Source organism: Sapajus apella, unplaced genomic scaffold (assembly GCF_009761245.1).
Source record: "Sapajus apella isolate SASKATOON/1434 unplaced genomic scaffold, GSC_monkey_1.0 scaffold62, whole genome shotgun sequence".
Lineage (NCBI taxonomy): Eukaryota > Metazoa > Chordata > Mammalia > Primates > Cebidae > Sapajus > Sapajus apella.
In genome coordinates this window covers 14,537,556-14,559,947 of record NW_022437002.1, presented here as the reverse complement: position 1 = coordinate 14,559,947, position 22,392 = coordinate 14,537,556, and the positions used below count along the sequence as shown (strand labels likewise).

General features: G+C 38.9%; 1 protein-coding gene across 13 annotated transcripts in view; it reads right to left on the bottom strand.

Annotated features, from left to right (window-relative positions):
• CCDC30 (coiled-coil domain containing 30) overlaps positions 1-22,392 on the bottom strand; it is a 191,209-nt gene that overhangs the window by 94,613 nt on the left and 74,204 nt on the right. The window contains exons 3-4 of one of the 13 annotated variants that reach the window (XM_032247175.1): positions 15,617-15,786; positions 7,936-8,185 (exon numbers count right to left, since the gene is read on the bottom strand). The exons of the other annotated variants lie outside the window; for them this stretch is intronic. Of the exons in view, the coding sequence (XP_032103066.1) occupies positions 7,936-8,185; positions 15,617-15,786 (420 nt within the window). The remainder of the gene's footprint in view (positions 1-7,935; positions 8,186-15,616; positions 15,787-22,392) is intronic. 13 annotated transcript variants of the gene reach the window in all.

Genomic DNA, 22,392 nt, shown 5'->3' with positions numbered 1-22,392 from the left:
AAAAAAAAAAAAAAAAAAAAAAAAAAGAGAGAGAGAGAGAAAGGAAAAGAGAGAAATCCTTTTATTTGTCACAACATGAATAAACTTGAAGGGCATTATGCTAAGTGAAATAAGTCAGGCACAGAAAGACAAATACTGCATGATCTCACTTATATGTGGACTCTAAAAAAGTTGAACTTATAAAGTTGAACTCATAGAAGCAGCAAATAGAATGGTGGCTGCCAGAGACTGGGGAGGGGAGGCATGGAATGGGAAGATGTTGGTCAAAGGGTGCAAAGCTTCTGATAGGCAGGATAAATTCTGGAGATGTATTGCATAGCATGGTGACTATACTTAATAATAATGTGTTGTATACTTGAAAATTGCTAAAAGAGTAGATCTTAAATGTTCTCACAGAAAGTATGTGAGATAGATATGTAAATTAGCTTGATTTAATCATCTCACCATGTATATATATATATATCAAAACATCAGGTTGTACACCACATATATACGATGTTTGTCAATAATCCTGAATAGACTGGGCATGGTAGTCCACGCCTGTAATCCCAGCACTTTGGGAGGCTTAGGTGGGTGGATGACCTGAGGTCAGGAATTTGAGACCAGCATGGCCAACATGGTGAAATCCCATCTCTACTAATAGTACAAAAATTAGCCAGGTGTGGTGGCATGCACCTGTAGTCCCAGCTACTTGGGAGGCTGAGACATGAGAATCGCTTGAACCTGGGAGGTGGAGGTTGCCGTGAGCCAAGATCACACCATTGCATTCCAGCCTGAGTGACAGAGAGAGACACTGTCTCCAAAAAAAAAAAAGAAAAAAAAAAGTCTTGAATAAAGCTATAAAAAATAAAGCACATGTATCAAACATCAGCAATACACTTTCCTATCAGGCTTCTCCAGTGAAATAAGAGAACCGTAATTTGGACATTCTACAAAAGGTAGGCACAAGTAGGTACGCTGAATAGATAAACAATTCAATTTTATACAATTCAATAGATAAGATATTCTTAGCGTTTCCTTAGTCCTGGTCCAGTATGCTTCCTGTCTACAACTTTCTAAAAAGCCACGTTATTGTTTTAGTTTTAGCTTGCTTATATCCCTAAAGTAACACAGAGGCCCTCAAGTCCTGTTGGCTCTTCAATTCCCATTTTGGTTTAGCTAAAAAGACAATCTAAATACAATCTGCTTTTCTTAGAGCTGCAAGACTCTAAGATCCCTAGAAAAAAATCTTTAATGGAGTATAATATAATTATGAAGAAGCCTCACTTTAAAAAAATTTCTTCTAAAAAAACCAGTATACATGTGCAGAATGTGCAGGTTTGTTACATAGGTATATGTGTGCCATGGTGGTTTGCTGCCCCTGTTGACCCATCCTCCAAGTTCCCTCCCCTCACCTCCCACACTCCACAGGCCCTAGTGTGTGTTATTCCCCTCTCTGTATCCATGTGTTCTCAATGTTCAACTCCCACTTATGAGTGAGATAACATGCAGTGTTTGGTTTTCTGTTGTTGTGTTAGTTTGCTGAGGATGATGTCTTCCAGCTTTATCCATGTCTCTGCAAAGGACATGATCTCATTCCTTCTTATGGCTGCATAGAATTCCATGGTGTATATATACCACATTTTCTTTATCCAGTCTGTAATTGATGGACATTTGGGTTGGTTCCATGTCTTGACTATTGTAAATAGTGCTGCAATAAACATATTGTAAATAGTGCTGCAATAAACATGTGCATGTGTCTTTACAGTAGAAGGATTTATATTTCTTTGGGTATTATTTCTATGGGATTACTGGATCAAATTGTATTTCTGGTTCTAGATCCTTGAGGAATCACCATGCTGTCTTCCGCAGTGGTTGAACTAATTTACATTCCCACCAACAGTATAAAAGCATTCCTATTTCTCCACAGCCTCACCAGCATCTATTGTTTCCTAACTTTTTAATAATTGCCATTCTGACTAGTGTGAAATGGTATCTCATTGTGGTTTTGATTTGCATTTCTCAGATGGTCAGTGATGTTGAGCTTTTTTTCATATGTTTTTTGGCCAAGTAAATGTCTTCTTTTGAGAAGTGTCTGCTCATATCCTTTGCCCACTTTTTCATGGGGTTTTTTTTTCTTGTAAATATGTTTAAGTTCCTTGTAAATTCTGGATATTAGACCTTTGTCAGATGGGTAGATTGCAAAAATTTTCTCTCATTCTGCAGGTTGCCTGTTCACGCTGGTGATAGTTTCTTTTGCAGTGCAGAAGCTGTTTAGTTTAATTAGATCTCATTTGTCAATTTTGGCTTTTGTTGCAATTGCTTTCAGCATTTTTGTCATAAAGTCTTTGTCCATGCCTACGTCCTGAATGGTACTGCCTAGCTTTTCTTCTAGGGTTATTATGGTTTTGAGTTTTACATTTAAGGCTTTAATCCATCTTGAGTTAATTTTTGTTTAAGGTATAGGGAAGGGGTCCAGTTTCAGTTTTCTGCATATGGCTAGCCAGTTTTCCAGCACCATTTACTGAATAGGAGATCCTTTCCCCATTGCTTCTTTTTGTCGGGTTTGTCGAAGATCAGATGGTTGTAGATGTGTCGTGTTATTTCTAAGGTCTCTGTTCTGCTCTACTGGTCTATATGTTTGTTTTGACACCAGTACCATGCTGTTTTGGTTACTGTGGCCTTGCAGTATAGTTTGAATTCAGGTAGCATGATGCCTCCAGCTTTGTTCTTTTTGCTTAGGAATGGCTTGGCTATATGGCTTTGGTTCCATATGAAATTTTAAATAGTTTTTTTTTTTTTCTAATTCTGTGAAGAATGTCAATGGTAGTTTGATGGGAATAGCACTGAATCTATAAATTACTTTGGGCAATATGGACATTTTCATAATACTGATTCTTCCTATCCATGAGGATGGAATGTTTTTCCATTTGTTTGTGTTCTTTCTTATTTCCTTGAGCAGTGGTTTGTAGTTCTCCTTTCACATCCCTTGTTAGCCATATTCCTGGGTATTCTCTTTGTAGTGATTGTGAATGGGAGTTCATTCATGATTTGACTCTCTGCTTGCCTATTGTTGGTGTAAAGGAATGATTGTGATTTTTGCACATTGATTTTGTATCTTGAGACTTTGCTGAAGTCACTTATCAGTTAAGTTTTTGGGCTGAGATGATGGGGTTTTCTAAATATAAAATCATGTCATCTGCAGAGACAACTTGCCTGATTGCCAGGACTTCCAATACTACACTGAATAAGAGTGGCGAGAGAGGGCATCCTTGTCTTGTATGAGTTTTCAAAGGGAATGCTTCCAGCTTTTGCTCATTCAATATGATATTGGCTGTGGGTTTGTCATAAATAGCTGTTATTATTTTGAGATATGTCCCATTAGTACCTAGGTTATTGAGAGTTTTTAACATGAAGGGATGCTGAATTTTATCAAAGGCCTTTTCTGCATCTATTGAGAGAATCATGTGTGTTTTGTCTTTGATTCTGTTTATGTGATGGATTATGTTTATTGATTTGTGTATGTTGAATCAGCCTTGCATCCCAGGGATGAAGCTGACTTGATTGTGGTAGATAAGTTTTTTGATGTGCTGCTGGATTCAGTTTGCCAGTATTTTATTGAGGATTTTAGCATCGATGTTCATCAGGGATATTGACCTGAAGTTTTCTTTTTTTATTGTGTCTCTTCCCAGTTTTAGTATCAGGATGATGCTGGCTTCATAAAACGAGTTAGGGAGGAGTCCCTCCTTTTCAATTGTTTGGAATAGTTTCAGAAGGAATGGTACTACCTCCTCTTTGTATTTCTGGTAGAATTCAGCTGTGAATCCTTCTGGTCCTAGGCTTTTTTTAGTTGTTAGGCTATTAGTTACTGCCTCAATTTCAGAGCTTGTTATTAGTCTATTCAGGGATTCAACTTCTTCCTGGTTAAGTCTTGGCAGGCTGTATGAGTCCAGGAATTTATCCATTTCTTCTAGATTTTCTAGTTTATTTCCATAGAGATGTTTATAGTATTCTCTGACGGTAGTTTGTATTTCTGTGGGGTCAGCGGTGATATCCCCTTATGATTTTTATTGTGTCTATTTGATTCTTCTTGCCTTTCTTTTTATTAGTCCAGCTATTGGTCTAACTGTTTTGTTAATTTTTTCAAAAAACCAGTCCCCAGCTGGGCACGGTGGCTCACGCCTGTAATTCCAGCACTTTGGGAGGACGATGTGGGCAGATCATGAGGACAGGAGTTTGAGACCAGCCTGGACAGCATGGTGATACCCCATCTCTACTAAAAATACAAAAAATTAGCCAGGCATGGTGGTGCACAAAGAGGGAAATTTATCAATGTAGATCAAAAAAGACAAAGAAGGGCATTACATAATGGTAAAGAGAACAATTCAACAAGAAGAGCTAACAATTCTAAATATATACAGGAGCATCCAGATTCATAAAACAAGTTCTTAGAGACCTACAAAGAGACTTAGACTCCCACACAATAGTGGGAGACTTTAACACCGCACTGTCAGTATTACACAGATCAATGAGACAGAAAATTAACAAGGATATTCAGGACTTTAACTCTGCTCTGGATCTAATGGACCTAGTAGACGTCTACAGAACTCTCTGTGTGTGTGTCTTTGCATGTAAGATGGGTCGCCTAACACAGCATACCGATGGGTCTTGACTCTTTATCCAATTTGTCAATCTGTGTCTTTTAATTGGGACATTTAGCCCATTTACATTTAAGGTTAGTATTGTTATGTACGAAGCTGATCCTGTCATCGTGATGCTATTTGATTATTTTGCACACTAGTTTATGCAGTTTCTTCGTAGTGTCATTGGTCTTTATATTTCGGTATGTTTTTGCAGTGGCTGGTATCGGTTTTTCCTTTCCATATTTCGTGCTCTTTCAGGAGCTCTTGCAGGGCAGGCCTGGTGGTAATGAAATCCCCCAGCATTTGCTTGTCTGGAAAGAATTTTATTTCTCCTTTGTTTGTGAAGTTTAGTTTTGCTGGATATGAAATTCTGGGTTAAAAATTATTTAAGAATGTTGAATATTGGCGCTTAATCTCTTCTGGCTTATAGAGTTTCTGCTGAAAGGTCCACTGTTAGACTGATGGGCTGCCCTTTGTAGGTGGCCTGGCCATTCTCTATGGCTGACCTTAACAGTTTTTCCTTCATTTCGACCTTGGAGCATCTGATGATTATGTGTCTTGGGGTAGATCTTCTCATGGAATATCTTAATGGTAGAAGAACACTCACTTTGGAATTAGATACACCTGTGTTTCAATCCTGACTCTACTACTTATTAATGGGTGATCCTGGAAAGATTACTTCATCTTTCTATACTTCAATTTCCTTATCTTAAGATGTGGATAATAATGATTACTGCTGGATGGGGTGAAGAGTTAGTAAGATAACACATGTAAGCACTTAGCACAATTTCTGGCACTTAGTAAGCACTCAGTAATGTTACCCATTACAGTTGATGATGCTTCCTAAATTTACTTTAACTGTCTTCATTTTCCATCTGCAAACAACCTGGAATGCCTTGATCACCATTCTACCTTCTTGTTTAACCATTATATAACAGCTTTTAACAATTAATTAATAATCAACAGCCCATAGGACCATTTAACATACCAAAACAGAGATACTATATACAAGAGATGCACCCCATTTTTACCAAGGGGACAAAGGCCCAAAAGTTTTAGCTTCTTTGGAAGGCTGGAAAAACCAGAACAGTAGTTTTCCCACCTACATTTTCCAGGTCAGCTACTCTGCCAGAGTAGAAATGCAAATTAGTTTTCAACACAGTCAGCTGTTGAAGCAGCTAGACAAGCAGCCAACAAGAGTCTCTATTTTTTTCCCACCACATAATCCTGGTAGAAAGTTACTGCAGAGCATATATGCTCGATCAGGTTACTAGGAACCATATAAAAGGGAAAGGTAAGTACACAAGGGTCTTTTACTTTTCTCAAGCAACAGATCTATTATGCCAATTAATTCATAATCAACAGCCTATAGGACCATTTAACATATCAAAAACTTCATTTATTCATCTGTAAATTAAAGACACAAGACCAGATGATGTCTAACATCTTTTCCAGCTTCCTTAAGAATTAAAATAAAACAAGTTGGAACTAGCCTTAACTATCCTAATTTTATCAGCTTTTAATATTTTAAAATATTATTTTAATAAAATAAATATTAAGTACAAATGAACTTCATAGACTGGTGTAGGAATCCATGAGTCCCACACGTTGGGTGCCAGAATGCAGGGAACCAGCCCTACATCACCCATGGGTATCCCGAGTTCAGTGGGACAAAGGAATGAGAAAAAGACAGATGATTAAAAGAGAAAGTGGGACCAAGGGGCTATCACTTTATTCCTTTGGAAGAGGCAGTAACGGCCCCTAACTCTGATCATCCACACTATTTATTGGTTATAATCACTTTGATCTATAGGGTAGGGGTGGAGTGATGGTGGAGTGAATTAATGAGCCAGAAGTGAATCAGTGAGCCAGAACTGGTATGTCATCCTAAGGATTGATAACAGTAGCAATTTGGGAGTTTCACAAAACAAGAACATGTGATTATTTTTAGCCTATTATCTATGTGCAGCTGATGGAACACGGGCCTTACATGGAACCTACAAGTCTGGCTACACTATAGTGCTACGAAGGGGCTTTACATCCTTGAGCACAATGTTTATGGTAACAGAGCCTAGGTCACCCTGCGCTGGAACATGAGGCATGGAGAGGCCTTCCTCCTTAGAGGAATTGGTTATGTTACTCATAACCAATTTATGTAGGCACTCTGTAAGTCCTTTCTCCTTTGCTGCTTTTTCCAACAGACTAGTCCCAATGGCAAGTTCAATCCTATAGTGGCAATAGAGTGAAGACTGCTGGCTAAGAAAATATTTGATCATCTTTGTGACCACAGTGTTCAGCTTCTGCTCAAGCTTCCCACACTGACCAGTGTCCACTGAGCAATGTCTATCTAGAGCTGTAAAAGTAATCTCTTCTTAAATATTTGATGTCATGCTCCCCTTTGGTCTTCTAAAGAAACTGAGTGACTCCTTTTCCTTTCACAGGTGTATCTAAATCTCCTTACAGGTATATATTTTCCTCATTTACTGTGACTTGTCTAGTTTTGAAAGTCTGTATCTGAATTCTTTCAAATATATTTTTGACTTCCTTTATTGTTACACTTCTTTTTCTAAATGTATACTTGAATCATATTTCAAATGTATATTATCAGCCTTCTGCAGTAGGTTTACTTATGAATACAAATGCCTCCCTTCTGTGGACCTTAAAATAATTTCTGGAAAGGTGTATGTAGAGAAATCTTAATTGTATAAGAGAGAATCTACAAAATTCAGGTATAAGAACTGAAGTGGCTGTAGTCACTCCCTTTATTTCTCCTACAGACAGATCCCTAGTAAAATAGCAAAAGCCATAATTAAAATAATAAAATGTCTGTCATCTTTTCCTCACTAAAACAAAGTACTTTGTCTACTAAGCTACATACTAGAAATGGAAAATGTGGCACATCCTACCATCCCAATCCCATCTGGCTAGGACAGACATCAACAGTCAATCAGCAATTTTCCTGCTGAGCTTAGATGGCATTTAAGAACATTTTATAACAAAGTACATCAACTGACAGACTTAGTTCAGATTTTAGTTGCTATTTTCTTGCTCACAAATATATATAACTCAAAGAGTGAAACTAGATTGTTTGTAATACAAAGGATAAATATTTAAGGGGATGGATGCCCCATCCTCCATGATATGGTTTTTATGCATTGCATACCTGTATCAAAGCAAATATATATACCTACTATGTACCTATAAAAATTTAAAAAAATATACATATAAGAATGATGGTATTTTAAATGATGCTTATATCCACAGCCAATCAGAGGAAATGAGCCCAGTCAGTGCCTGTGTTTATATCACCTACCTGGGCACCACTGTCATCTGAACTATCCCCAGAGCTCTGAGACTGAAGGAGGCTCTGATTTATACGGCTCAGCTCTTCTCTAAGCCTCACAACCTCCTCGGTCTTAATGGTCAACTGCTGTTCTTTTTCTTCATCTTTCATATCTCCATTCTGTTGTGAGCCCTCCTCCTTCTGCCCCTCTTTTGGAAAAGTGCCCTCCTTTACTGACTCCTCTGGAATTTCCTTCTGCTTTCTTTCTCCTAATTTGGGACTTGGTGCAAATATAAAAATAAAATCTATCAAAATGCTTATTATAGTAGTAGAATCTATAGTAGTAGGAAAAAAGCTACAAGTCAAGACAGTATTGCAAACAAGATTTTCAACCTAAATTCTATAGTGCAGCAGTCATTCTATTCTTAAAAATAAACTTTAAAAACAGATAAGCAGGCCAGGTGTGGTGGTTCACACCTGTAATCCCAGCACTTTGGGAGACCAAGGCATATAGAGAAAACACAAAGAATTGTATCAACTGGGCACGGTGGCTTATGCCTGTAATCCCAGCACTTTGGGAGGCTGAGGTGGGCGGATCACCTGAGGTCAGAAGCTGGACACCAGCCTGGCCAACATGGTGAAACCCCATCTCTACCAAAAATAAAAAAATTATCCAGGCATGGTGGTGCATGCCTATAGTCCCAGCTACTCAGGAGGCAGAGACACAAGAATCGCTTGAGCCTGGGAGACGGAGGTTGTAGTGAGCCAAGATCGTGCCACTGAATTCCAGCCCGGGTAACAGAGCGAGACTCCATCTCAAAACAAAAACAAAAACAAAAACCCATAAATGAGTCATATTTTTAACTTAACATTCAGGGAGATGACCCAACATAGGTTTTCAGTTATAGCCAAACCACCACTTTAAATGAGATTTATACTTTTTCAACTTTGTATGGCATTGAGCAGACACAGGTTATAAAGATTTTAATAAGCACTAGCCACTTTGGTAGGCACTAGGGTTTCAACAGGACACGATCTCTGCCCCAAGGAGCTTACAATTTAGTGATGAATGAGGATAAGAAATGAGCTTATAATTAAGTGAGGAATGAGTAGTAAGTAATACAAGGCCTGATGGATGAGTAGGCACAAGCTAGACAAATGTAAAAGGAGGAAGGAGTGTTTGTACTTGTATGTGTGTATGGATTTTGGGAGGGTGGGTGCTGGTAGGGAAGAGAACGTGAACAAAGATGTTTCAAAATGCTTTAATAAATAAGAGGTATAAAATCCCAGCAGCAAAAGAGAGACTGTGCTTTAGGAAGATTATCTGGATGCCATGTGGCAGGGAAACCATTTGAGAGACTGTTGTAATAATCCATGTAATAAATAACAGTGAATAGAACTGTGATGGATTCTGGAGATATTTAAAAGACAATATTGATAAAATCTGTCATTTATTGGATGTGGCAGGTAAGGGAGAAAAAGGAATTGTCATGACACCTGAATTTCTGACTGGGTCAAATGGGCAAGCAGATGGTAGACCAACATGGGGTAATGTGGCTATGGACTGACTACAGTGATGTTGGTGGTGAAGATACAGACACAGAAAAATGTGACCAGAAACACTGGGGTTGGATAAAAGGAACCAGGGAGAAGGGGGGAAGTAACAGGAGGAGGATCATCCTAAACAGAAGCCTAAAAACTTGTAAGGAACAAGCAGAGGAGGTAAAAGCCATGGAAACCAAGAGGAGGGAATGCACCTTCAATGGTCAGAGTGTGTGTGGATGACAAGGAGAATGAACACATATATGCTGGTTTTATTTTTATTCCTTCAGTCTTAAATTTTGTTTTGAGTACCTTGAAACCTAGCACAGCACACTTCACAGATTATAGTTGGTGCTCAGATTCTTTAAGAAAGCAATTTGGCAATACAGATCAAGAGCCATGCCTGGGCATGGTGGCTCACTCCTGTAATCCCCAGACTTTTGGAGCCCAAGGCGGGTGGATCACCTGAGGTCAGGAGTTTGTGACCAGCCTGGCCAACATGGTGAAACCCTGTCTCTACCAAAAATACAAAAATTAGCCAGGTGTAGTGGCACATGCCAGTAGTCCCAGCTACTTGGGAGGCTGAGGCGAGAGAATAGCTTGAGCCCAGGAGGCAGAGGTTGCAGTGAGCCAAGATCACACCACTGCACTCCAGCCTGAGTGACAGAGGGAGATTCTGTCTCAAAGAAAAAAGTGCCATAAAAATCTTCAGACTCCGAATAATTGTATATCAATGAATTTATTGCAATAAAATAATTCATAAGAAGAAAAAAGACTGTACAATAATGCTCATACTAAATAAATAGAGATCTGGAAATGGCTAAGAGAATTAAAGATGCTTCAACATAAAAGTGACATTCAAGACTATTCATAAACAAGAAAAATACTTATCAAAGTAAAAGTGTGGCACAAAACCCAATAACACACACACACACACACACACACACACATATATATTCATGTGTGTACATACATATATACATACTATGGAAAAATGTCTAAAAAAAGCTGAAAAGGAACAGGGAGAAAAATTGTGTCTAGGGAGTGTCTTATTCCTTTTAAAATTCCTATAAAGAAAATAATTAAACATTTTATTTTGAATTTAGCAGTTTTTAAAAGATAAATGATGCAGAACAGTATAAGATAAATTTGATTACTCACACGTCCTTTAAGAATATTTTTTGGAGCCAGAGCAATCAGGCAAGAAAAAGAAATAAAGGGTATTCAAATAGGAAAGGAGGAAGTCAAATTGTCTCTATTTGCAGATGACATGATTGTATATCTAGAAGACCCCATCGTCTCAGCCCCAAATCTCCTGAAACTGATAAGCAACTTCAGCAAAGTCTCAGGATACAAAATCAATGTGCAAAAATCACAAGCATTCCTATACACCAATAACAGACTTAAAGAGAGCCAAATCAAGAATGAACTGCCACTCATGATTGCTACAAAGAGAATAAAATACCTAGGAATACAACTAACAAGGAACATAAAGGACCTCTTCAAGGAAAACTACAAGCCACTGCTCAATGAAATAAGAGAGGACACAAACAGATGGAGAAACATTCCATGCTCATGGTTGGGAAGAATCAATATTGTGAAAATGGCCATACTGCCCAAAGTAATTTATAGATTCAATGCTATCCCCATCAAGCTACCAATGACCTTCTTCACAGAACCTGGAAAAAAACACCTTAAACTTCATATGGAAGCAAAAGAGAGCCCACATAGCCAAGTCAATTCTAAGCAAAAAGAACAAAGCTGGAGGCATCATGCTACCTGACTTCAAACTATACTACAAGGCTACAGTAATCAAAACAGCATGGTACTGGTACCAAAACAGAGATATAGACCAATGGAACAGAACAGAGGCCTCGGAGGCAGCACAAAATATCTACAACCATCCGATCTTTGACAAACCATACAAAAACAAGCAATGGGGAAAGGATTCCCTGTTTAATAAATGGTGTTGGGAAAACTGGCTAGCCATGTGCAGAAAGCAGAAGCTGGATGCCTTCCTGACACCTTACACTAAAATTAATTCCAGATGGATTAAAGACTCAAACATAAGACCTAACACCGTAAAAACCCTAGAAGAAAATCTAGGCAAAACCATTCAGGACATAGGCGTAGGCAAGGACTTCATGACCAAAACACCAAAAGCATTGGCAACAAAAGCCAAAACAGACAAATGGGACCTAATCAAACTCCACAGCTTCTGCATGGCAAAAGAAACAGTTGTTAGAGTGAATTGGCAACCAAGAGAATGGGAAAAAAATTTTGCAATCTACCCATCTGACAAAGGGCTGATATCCAGAATCTACAAAGAACTAAAACAGATTTACAAGAAAAAAACAAACAAGCCCATTCAACAGTGGGCGAAGGATATCAACAGACACTTTACAAAAGAAGACATACATGAGGCCAAGAAACATATGAAAAAATGCTCATCATCACTGGTCATTAGAGAAATGCAAATCAAAACCACACTGAGATACCATCTCACGCCAGTTCGAATGGCGATCATTAAAAAACCTGGAGACAACAGATGCTGGAGTGGTTGTGGAGAAATAGGAACACTTTTACACTGTTGGTGGGAGTGTAAATTAGTTCAACCATTGTAGAAGACAGTGTTGCGAGTCCTCAAGGACCTAGAAATAGAAATTCCATTTGACCCAGCAATCCCATTACTGGGTATATATCCAAAGGATTATAAATCGTTCTACTATAAGGACACATGCACACGAATGTTCACTGCAGCACTGTTTACAATAGCAAAGACCTGGAACCAACCCAAATGCCCATCGATGATAGACTGGACAGGGAAAATGTGGCACATATACACCATGGAATACTATGCAGCCATCAAAAACGATGAGTTCATGTCCTTTGTAGGGACATGGATGAACCCAGAAACCATCATTCTCAGCAAACTGACACAAGAACAGAAAATTAAACACTGCATGTTCTCACTCATAGGTGGGTGTTGAACAATGAGAACACATGGACACAGGGAGGGAAACATCACACTCTGGGGTCTGTTGCGGGGACACAGGGGAGGGACAGCAGGGGGTAGGGAGTTGGGGAGAGATAGCATGGGGAGAAATGTCAGATATAGGTGAAGGGGAGGAAGGCAGCAAATCATGCTGCCATGTATGTACCTATGCAACAATTTTGCATGTTCTTCACATGTACCCCAAAACCTAAAATGCAAAATAATAATAAAAATTTAAAAAAAAAAAGAATATTTTTTTGGCCAGGTGCGGTGGCTCACGCCTGTAATCCCAGCTCTTTGGGAGGCTGAGGCAGGTGGATCACCTGAGGTTAGGAGTTCAAGACCAGCCTGATCAACATGGAGAAACCCCATCTCTACTAAAAACAAACAAACAAACAAATTAGCTGGCGTGGTGGTGCAGACCTGTAATCCCAGTTACTCAGGAGGGTGAGGCAGGAGAATCACTTGAACCCGGGAGGTGGAGGTTGCAGTGAGCCCAGATTGCACCTCTGCACTCCAGCCTGGGCAACAAGAGTGAAACTCCATCTCAAAATAAATAAAAAGAATATTTTTTGATTCATTAGCCTGGGCCAGGGCCCCTGCTTTGTGTTTGCACAGTACCCAGTACTGCCTCGTTTAACCATCTTTCTCCATCAGACGATGTGGATCATAAGGATAAGAAACTGTGTCTTATTGTATATCCTCAGTACCTACCAACAGTGCCTGGCACATGGTAGATACACAATGTCTTGCTGAATGTGGTTGTGTTATGGACCCATGATGAGGGGAGGCTGTGAAGAGGGGAATAGGAGATAAACAAGCTGGAAAACATTATGAGAAAAAAAAAGAGGAGAAGGTGGATGGCAAATACCTAGACTTTTCAGAGTCCCAGTTATGGGAAACAGATTGGACCAAGTCTTGGAAACAGGTGGCATCAAAGAGCTCTTAAGAGGGAAGGCCATAATCTTTCTCATGGCAAAATTTCCCACCCCTAGATGAATTAAAGCCACATCCTTGCTCCCTAAAGCAAGTATCTCTGCCAATTACCCAAAATCACCTGGGTGGACTTTTGTCAGATTTGATCATTTATGTCAGCTTCTTCTTGAAGAACTTTCAGATTGACCATGTCATTTTCATTGCCACTTACTCAATGTAGGCAACTATCTCTTCATCTATCACTCATATATAGATTAATTGGTCTATCTTCCATCTCCATTTTATCTAATATAGATACTAGAACAATCTTCCTCAAATATCCTGTAATACACTATTCCAGTGCTCAAGAACTACACTTTCTTTTTCCCTACCACAAACCTAAATGCTGTGATCTAGCTTCTTGGCTCTCTGTTCTTGTGACCATTACCATACCCCTTCCCCATCATCTCCCAAGATACTCTCCCACATCTGCAACTAGGTTTCACAATTGTGAATCCTGGGCTCAAACTTACTCTAAAGTTAAAAGCAACATTTTTTTTTTTTTTTTAGATGGAGTCTCACTCTGTCACCAGGCTGCAGTGTCATGGCACAATCTAGGCTCACTGCAACCTCTGCCTCCCAGGTTCAAGTGATTCCATGGCCTCAGTCTCCCAAGTAGCTGGGACTACAGGTGCACGCCACCACACCTGGCTAAGTTTTTGGATTTTAGTAGAGACCAGGTTTCACCATGTTGGCCAGGATGGTCTCAATCTCCTGACCTTGTGATCCGTCCACGTTGGCCTCCCAAAGTGCTGGGATTACAGGTATGAGCCACCATGCCCAGTCAAATGCAACTTTTAAGAGGGCATAATATTCAGGGACCCCAAACTGGCAAAACAATCTCCTTCTATCTTTAGAATATTTACAAAGATATAAATTTGTCTACTCCTAGACTATATTTCCTCACTTTACTGATGAATGTATCCTTTAGTATGGAATATGCCAAAATTGACATCTATTGTTTCTTTTTGGTTATTTCATTCTAGACTTTTTCCAAGACAAAATTTGATTGCAACTATTAGCTTTTGTGCCCAAGCAGAGTAGTGCACTTGTCAAAGCCTCATGTTTCTGTGAAAGGTACTTTTGGTTAAAAAAGTAGAAGTACAGGAGTTAGAGGGCAAAATTAATAAGATAGATAGATAGACAGACAGATAAATAAAAGAAAGGTGCTCAAAAAATTATCAAATGCAATGTTAAATAAAGACAACAAAAAACCTCTGCAGAGCATAATCTTAATTATGTAAAAATATACATATATGTGTATGTATACAGAAAAAAGAAAGAAAAATTAAGATAACATCTTTCCCTGGTGAGAATTGAGGGTTGTTATAATCTCTTTATACTTTTGCATGCTTTCTAAATCTTCTTTAAACAAGCATACATTCTTCTTCTTCTTCTTTTTTTTTTTTTTTTTTGAGATGGAGTTTCACTCTTGTTGCCCAGGCTGAAGTGCAATGGTGTGATCTTGGCTCGCCACAACCTCTGCCTTCAAGCAATTCTCCTGCCTCAGCCTTCTAAGTAGCTGGGATTACAGGCCTGTGCCAACATGCCTGGCTAATTTTATATTTTTAGTAGAGATGGAGTTTCTCCATGTTGGTCAGGTTGGTCTCAAAATCCCACCCTCAGGAGGTCCACCCGCCTCAGCTTCCCAAAGTGCTGGGATTACAGGCGTGAGCCACCGTGCTCAGCCACATATATTCATTTTTTAAAAGCAGGAAAAAAGTTTTAAAATGTAATAATATATCAAAAGACAAAATTCTTGGAGAACGTTTATAACTAATTTTTCCACTCACATAATTTGGAAATGAATATCAAATTATTATTATTTTGAGACAGGATCTGGCTCTGTTGCCCAGGCTGCAGCGCAGTGACACAATCATGGCTCACTACAATCTCTGCCTCCCAGGATCAAGCAATCCTCCCACCTCAGCCTCCTGAGTAGCTGGGACTACAGACACATGCCACCATGCCTGGCTAATTTTTGTTTTTTGCAGAGACGGTGTTTTGCTATGGTTCCCAGGCTGATCTCAAACTCCTGACTGAGCTCAAGTGATCTGTCCACCTCAGTCTCCCAAAGTGCTGGGATTACAGATGTAAGCCACTACACCCAGCTGAATGTCAAATTCTTAATAATGATCAAGCCAAATAAAATATACGCCCTCCAAATAATTAATGTGATATATGATTTTTCCAATTTACCAGAGTTCCTCTCTCTCTTCCTTTGGGGTTTGAATTTCTGCTTCCAAAATTGGCTCGTTAGACTCAGGATCTTTACAGATATTTTCACTTTTAATTAAATTAGCAGTTGTAGTTTTTTCCCCTAGAGTAAAATGGTTTAATTGTGCAAATTCTTGAGAAAGCTTCAAGACCTGTAAAATTAAGTGAAAAGACAAATATACTATTTTGCATACTTTTATTTACAGCTGTGTAAAAAGTATACTGATTTCATTAAATGCTTAACTATTGGCTTATATAATATTAAATTACATCCTAATTGAAGTCTTATTCCAACTTAATACTTTGCAGTGTTATATAACAATCATTTTTTTACCATAGGCATAACGGTAATGTAAATTCCTTTTTTTAAAAAAAAAAAAGTATTTTTGGTCTCTGGGGTTGGCTTCTCAGAGTGCTGTTTAGCATTTGGTTATACCTTTTAACAAGCACAAATATGGGATCTATCAAGTTTTACACTATTACCACACATTTTTGTTTTCAAGTTTCAAATGCACTTTGATTCATAAAAGCAATAATATATAATAAAAAGCAATAATATCCTGCTGCCAGTAAACATTAGAAAGAATATTAGATATATCTTACAGAAAATAACTTTCTTCCATAGTGGTTCTGAAACCACTATGATATAAAAGCATCACCTGAAGAATTTATTAAAAATATTGTCTTGACCGGGTGCAGTGGCTCACACCTGTAATATCAGCACTTTGGGAGGCCACGGCAGGTGGATTTCTTGAGTTCAGGAGTTTAAGACCAGACTGGACAACATGAAAAGACCCTGTCTCTACAAAAAAATTAGCCATGCATGGTGGTGGGCACCTGTAGTGCCAGCTACTCGGGAGGCTGAGATGGAAAGATGACTTGAGCCTGGGAGGTGAAGGTTGCAGTGAGCCAAGATCAGGCCACCACACTGCAGCCTAGATGACAGAGTAAGACTATCTCAAAAGTAAAAATAAAAAATAAAATATTTGTTAAAGAAAATGCAGTCTTATAGCCCCTACCCTGAGATTCATTATCAGTGGTCTGGGAGGCCAGGGAATGGAAATCTGTACTTTAAATAAGCCTCCCAGGTAATTCTGCAAGTAGATGCTTTGAGAGTCACTTGCCTTGCATGATCTGGCAAATCATTTGTTCAGTATTTTTGTTTTGTTTTGACAAAAACATTCTAAAGATTTCCTTTCCTAAAGATTACTCTGTATCTTCATATAAATAAAAAAATATCTTCCGGGAGTAGAAAGGATGGGTGGGGAATGATTTTAAGAAAGAAAGATAGGCTAGGCACAGTGGCTCATCCCTTTAACCCTAGCACTTTGGGAGGCTGAGGTGGGAGGGCTGCTTGAGGCCAGGAGTTTGAGACCCACCTAAGCAACATAGCAAAACCCTGTGTCTGTACTCAAATAAACAAACAAATAGAATAGAATAAAAAATAAGAAAGGAAAATAGATTCCCATCAAAGTATTGTGCTAAGGTAAACAATAGCCTGCCTGATTGATATGCTGAGCCTCTCTGAAAATGCAAAGCTTCTACATGTTTGATTCTAAAAACACAATGGACTTAATTATAAAGATCAATTTAAGTTTAAGAGATCCCTTTGGTTTTCCATGCCTTTTCAGTTCTCTGAAGAGAAGCTACAGTGTGTAAAATGGGTTATAATCTCATAAAATCTGTATAATCTCATGTGGACTATAACCTTTCTAGGGGAAAAGGTTGGTCTTGAACTGGTCCTTTCAAGTTGGGAAGATACGGATAAGAGAAGAGACTACAAATGGCACATTTTAAGTATGGGGGGCAGTATGGTCAAAGGCATTGATGTAGAACTGAGTATAGAGTAATTTGGGGGAAAGTAAAGAGGATGATCTCATTGAAATAGAGACTACAAAATAAGTAGCTGCAGAAATAAGGCAAGATTGCAGGAGTGTGAGACCAGCTTGGCCAACATGGTGAAACCCCATCTCTACTAACAATAGAAGAATTAGACAGGTGTGGTGGTACATGCCTATAACCCCAGCTACTCAAATGGCCGAGGCATGAGAATCACTTGAACTTGTGAGGTAAAGATTGCAATGAGCCATGATTGTGCCACTGCATCCCAGCCTGGGCAACAGAAACTGTCTCAAAAAAAAAAAAAAAAAAAAAAAAAAAAGCCAGGCGCAGTAGCTCATACCTGTAATCCCAACACTTTGGAAGGCTGAGGCAGGTGGATCACAAGATCAGAAGTTTGAGACCAGCCTGGCCAACGTAGTGACACCCTGTCTCTACTAAAAATACAAAAAATTAGCTGGGCATGGTGGCTGGTGCCTATAATCCCAGCTACTCAGGAGGCTGAGGCAGAAGAATCGCTTGAACCTGGAAGGCGGAGGTGGCAGTAAGCCAAGGTAGCACCATTGCACTCCAGCCCCGGGGACAGTGCGAGACTCTGTTTCAAAAAAGAAAAGAAAAAAGAAAGAAGGGGTAAGATTGAAAAGAGAGGTCAGATTATAAAGGAACCTAAAAAACAATTAATGAGCTTGCATTATTTTTGTAAGCAGGAAAAAAGATTCCAAAATGCTACTTAATCACTAATCTTTACGGTCATTGTAAAAATGTAAACATTACAGATAACAAATGTTAGTCTCTTAAGAAGTGAACAAAGGTATCCTGGCAAAATAGGGAGACCCTCTCTCTATAAAAGAAAACTTTTTTTTTTTTTTTTAGAGTAAGAAAGAGAGAAAGAAAGAAAAAGAATTAAAAAAAAAAAAAAAGAATAAAGGAAAGGAAGAAAGAGGAAGAGGAAGAGGGAGAGAGAACAGGGGTGTTGCTTTATTGCCTGGGCTAAAATGCAGTCTAAAAATGGGTATGCCTGTAATTATGTTTAATAATAGAGACACACACACAAAAAAATGAGGGAAGAAAATAATTAACAAGCAGCCAACCAATATTTCATTTAAACCTGTAAATACATGTGATGTAGTACTGATAAGAGTGTATATTTTGTGTATTTAAAGTGGAGAGTTCTATGAATGTTAATTAAGTCTACTTGTTCCAGATCTGAGTTCAAGTCCTGAATATCAATGTTAACTTTGTGTCTCATTGATCTGTAAGTCTCCCACTATTATTGTGTGGGAGTCCAAGTCTCTTTATAAGTCTTATATATCTGGGTATTTCTGTATTGGGTGCATATACGTTTAGGATCTTTAGCTCTTCTTGTTACATTGATCCTTTTATCTTTATGTAATATCCTTCTTTGCTTCTTTTGATCTTTGTTGCTTTGAAGTCTATTTTATCAGCAAAAATTGCAACTCCTGCTTTCTATTTATTTATTTTTGCTCTCCATTTGGTTGGTAAATTTTTCTCCATCCCTTTGTTTTGAGTCTTTGTGTATCCTTGCATGTAAGATGGATCTGGATGTAGCATACCAATGGGTCTTGGCTTTTTTTGCCTGTCTGTGTCTTCGGATTGGGGGATTTAGTCGATTTAAATTTAGAATGAATAACAATATATATGAGTTTGATGCTGTCATTTAATGTTAGCTGGCTGTTTTGCCCATTAATTGATGCAATTTCTTAATTATGTTGATGTTCTTTATTTTTTGGCATTTTTTAGAAAGGCTGATACTGGTTGTTCCTTTCTATTTGTAGTGGTTCTTTCAGAAGCTCTTGTAAAGCAGGCCTGGTGGTGATGAAATCTCTGAGTGCTTGCTTGTTCACAAAAGATTTTATTTTTCCTTCGCTTATGAAGCTTAGTTTGGCTGGATGTAAAATTCTGGGTTGAAAGTTCTTTTCTTTAAGGATGTTGAATATTGGCTCCCACTCTCTTCTGGCTTGTAGGGTTTCTGCTGAGAGATCTGCTGTGAGTCTGATGGGCTTCCCTTTATGGGTAACCTGACCTTTCTCTCTGGCTGCCCTCAGTATTTTCTCTTTCATTTCAACCCTGTTGAATCTGGCGATTATGTGCCTTGAGGTTGGTCTTCTTGAGCAATATCTTTGTGGTGTTCTCTGTATTACCTGGAGTTGAATATTGTCCTGCCTTGCTAGGTTGGGAAAGTTTTCCTGAATAATATCCTGAAGCGTATTTTCCAGCTTGGATTGATTCTCTTCGTCACATTCAGGTACACCTATCAAACGTAGATTAGGTCTTTTCACATAGTCCCATATTTCTTGGAGACTTTGCTCGTTCTTTTTTATCCTTTTTTCTCTAATCTTGTCTTTTTGTTTTATTTCATGAAGTTGGTCTTCGACCTCTAATATCTTTTCTTCTGCTTGATCAATTCGGCTGTTAAAACTTGTGCATAGTTCGCGAAGTTCTTGTGTTGTATTTTTCAGCTCCATTAATTCACTTATATTCCTTTCTAAATTGTGTGTTATTTTTAACATTTCGTCAAACCTTTTTTCAAAGTTCTTAGTTTCTTTGCATTGGGTTAGAACAAGTTCTTTTAATTCCCAGAAGTTTCTTATCATCCACTTTTTAAAGTCTGCTTCTGCTAATGGAACACAGTCTCTCTCCATCAGGCCTTGTTCTGTGGCTGATGAGGAACTGTGATCCCCTGTAGAGGGAGAGGCGTTCTGAGTTTGGGTATTCTCAGCCTTTTTAGGCTGTTTTCTTCCCTTCTTTATAGATTTATCCATCTGTGGTCTTTATAATTACCGTCTTTATAATAAGTTGGGTTTCTGAATGGACGTCCAACTTGTTGATTCCCGGCGCTAGAATCTGAGCAACCCATTGTGCCGGCCAAAACAGCGGCTTTAAGATTGATGGTGCTTTTCTGACTCTGCACCAAGAACCGCCGCTCCAAGGCAGCGGCAAAACCGCCTCATCGGCCTCAAGAGTCGCGCTGGCGACACGTGGGGCTCCTCCGCTGGGAAACTCCTGGTGCGTGAGCAACAAAAATTGATCTGAAAGTGTGGCGTCCTCTCGTTCTCTGCTCTTTTAGTGGGAGCTACAATCCCGAGCTGCTAGTGATCAGCCATCTTGGATCTCTCATTTCAAAAGAAAACTTTTAAATTAGCCAGGTGTGGTGGCATGTGTCTGTGGTCTTAGCTCCTTGGGAGGCTGAGGCATGACAATCACTTGAGGCCTTGAGGCCAGGAGGGGGAGGTCAGCTATGATCTTGCCACTGCACTCCAGCCTGGGGGACAGAGAGACCTCATCTCAAGAAAAAAAAAAAAAAAAAGATAATTGCAGTTCTTGCCATAAAAAAAAAAAAGAAAGATAAAACAGTGGAGTTTAGCTATGATGTTATAGCACACTGAAACCAGCTGAGGGTTTCTGAAGAGGATGGTGACACCAACACAGAGCATTTTCTAGGTATTCTGAATTCTCATACGACAAAGTAGTGTATATCTTAAGTGGGTAGAAGCTTTACTCTTTATAACAAAGAAAGTTAAAGCCATCAGACCCTCCATGACGTGGATATTGTGGAACAGGACAAACTCTGTTCCACAGATTTCTTCCTATCAAAATTGTATCTTAGTGATATAGCTCAATTTAATAATCAGTCATGTTTAAGTAGCATAAGAATTAAGCTGATGGTTCTGCTTTCTGATTGAGGCCTTAGGGTAGGGTAAAAACAGCATAGGCTGAGAATCACTATGTAACTTGGCAGCAGTTTAATATCCCTGAGCCTTGGTGTTCTTATGTACAAACTGAAGGAGTTGGCCTACATGATCATACTCCTTCAGCTCTAAAATTCTCTTTGAGTCTAGATGTTGTGATCCAAACAAAATGACAGCCTGTAAAATGGGGGCTTCAGCAAGTACATACAATACAACTTCTTTAGCAAGACATCTTTAGATCTAAAGCACTCTATATTCTGAAGAAAACTAGAATATAACCTAAAAATCAAAGATTCAAAACTGAAACTTTTAATGAGTAAAAGTTTGATGGGAAATAGAACACATGTAGTCTCAAAGTATCTCCCCACAAGATATTTATGAATTGCAATAGGGAAAGTAATAACTTTATAGTGGAGAAATCTAGCAGACAGTACCTTAACCAAGTGATCAAAGTTAATATCATGAGTAATAGAACAAACATGTCATGTCTCCTGATAAAATACACTGAGAAGGATACAACATTATCTCTGTAGTATTCCTGCTATAAATGGGTAACCTTAATTATATTGTGAGGAAACATCAGACAAATCCAAATTAAGAGACATTCTTCAAACAATGGGCTTGCTATGCACTGCATGTCTGTGTTGACTCAGAGCTCATATGTTGAAAGCCTTACCCTCAATGGGATGGTATTAGGAGGACACTTCAGCAACTAATTAATTCAGAAGAGTGCAGCCCTCATGATGGTAGTAGTGCCCTATGAGAAGAGACGGGAAAGAGCTTGCACTCTCTCTCTCTCTCTCTGTCTCTCTCTGCCCTTGGCCATGAGAAGATACAATGAGAAGACAGCTGTCTGCAAATCAGGAAGAATGCCCTCACCAGACACTGGATATGCCAGACATGCCAACATCTTAATCTTTGACTTCCCAGCCTCTAGAACTGACAGAAATAAATACCTGTTGTTTAATCTACCTAGTCTATGGCATGTTATAGCAGCCCAAACTGACTAAGGCAGTACTCTTCAAAAACATCAAAGTGGGCCAGGCGTGGTGTCTCATGCCTATAATCCCAGCACTTTGAGAGGCCTAGGCGGGCAGATCACAAGATCAGGAAATCAAAACCATCCTGGTCAACATGGTGAAACCCCATCTCTACTAAAATACAAAAAAAAAAAAAAAAAAAAAAAATTAGCCAGGCATGGTGATGCGC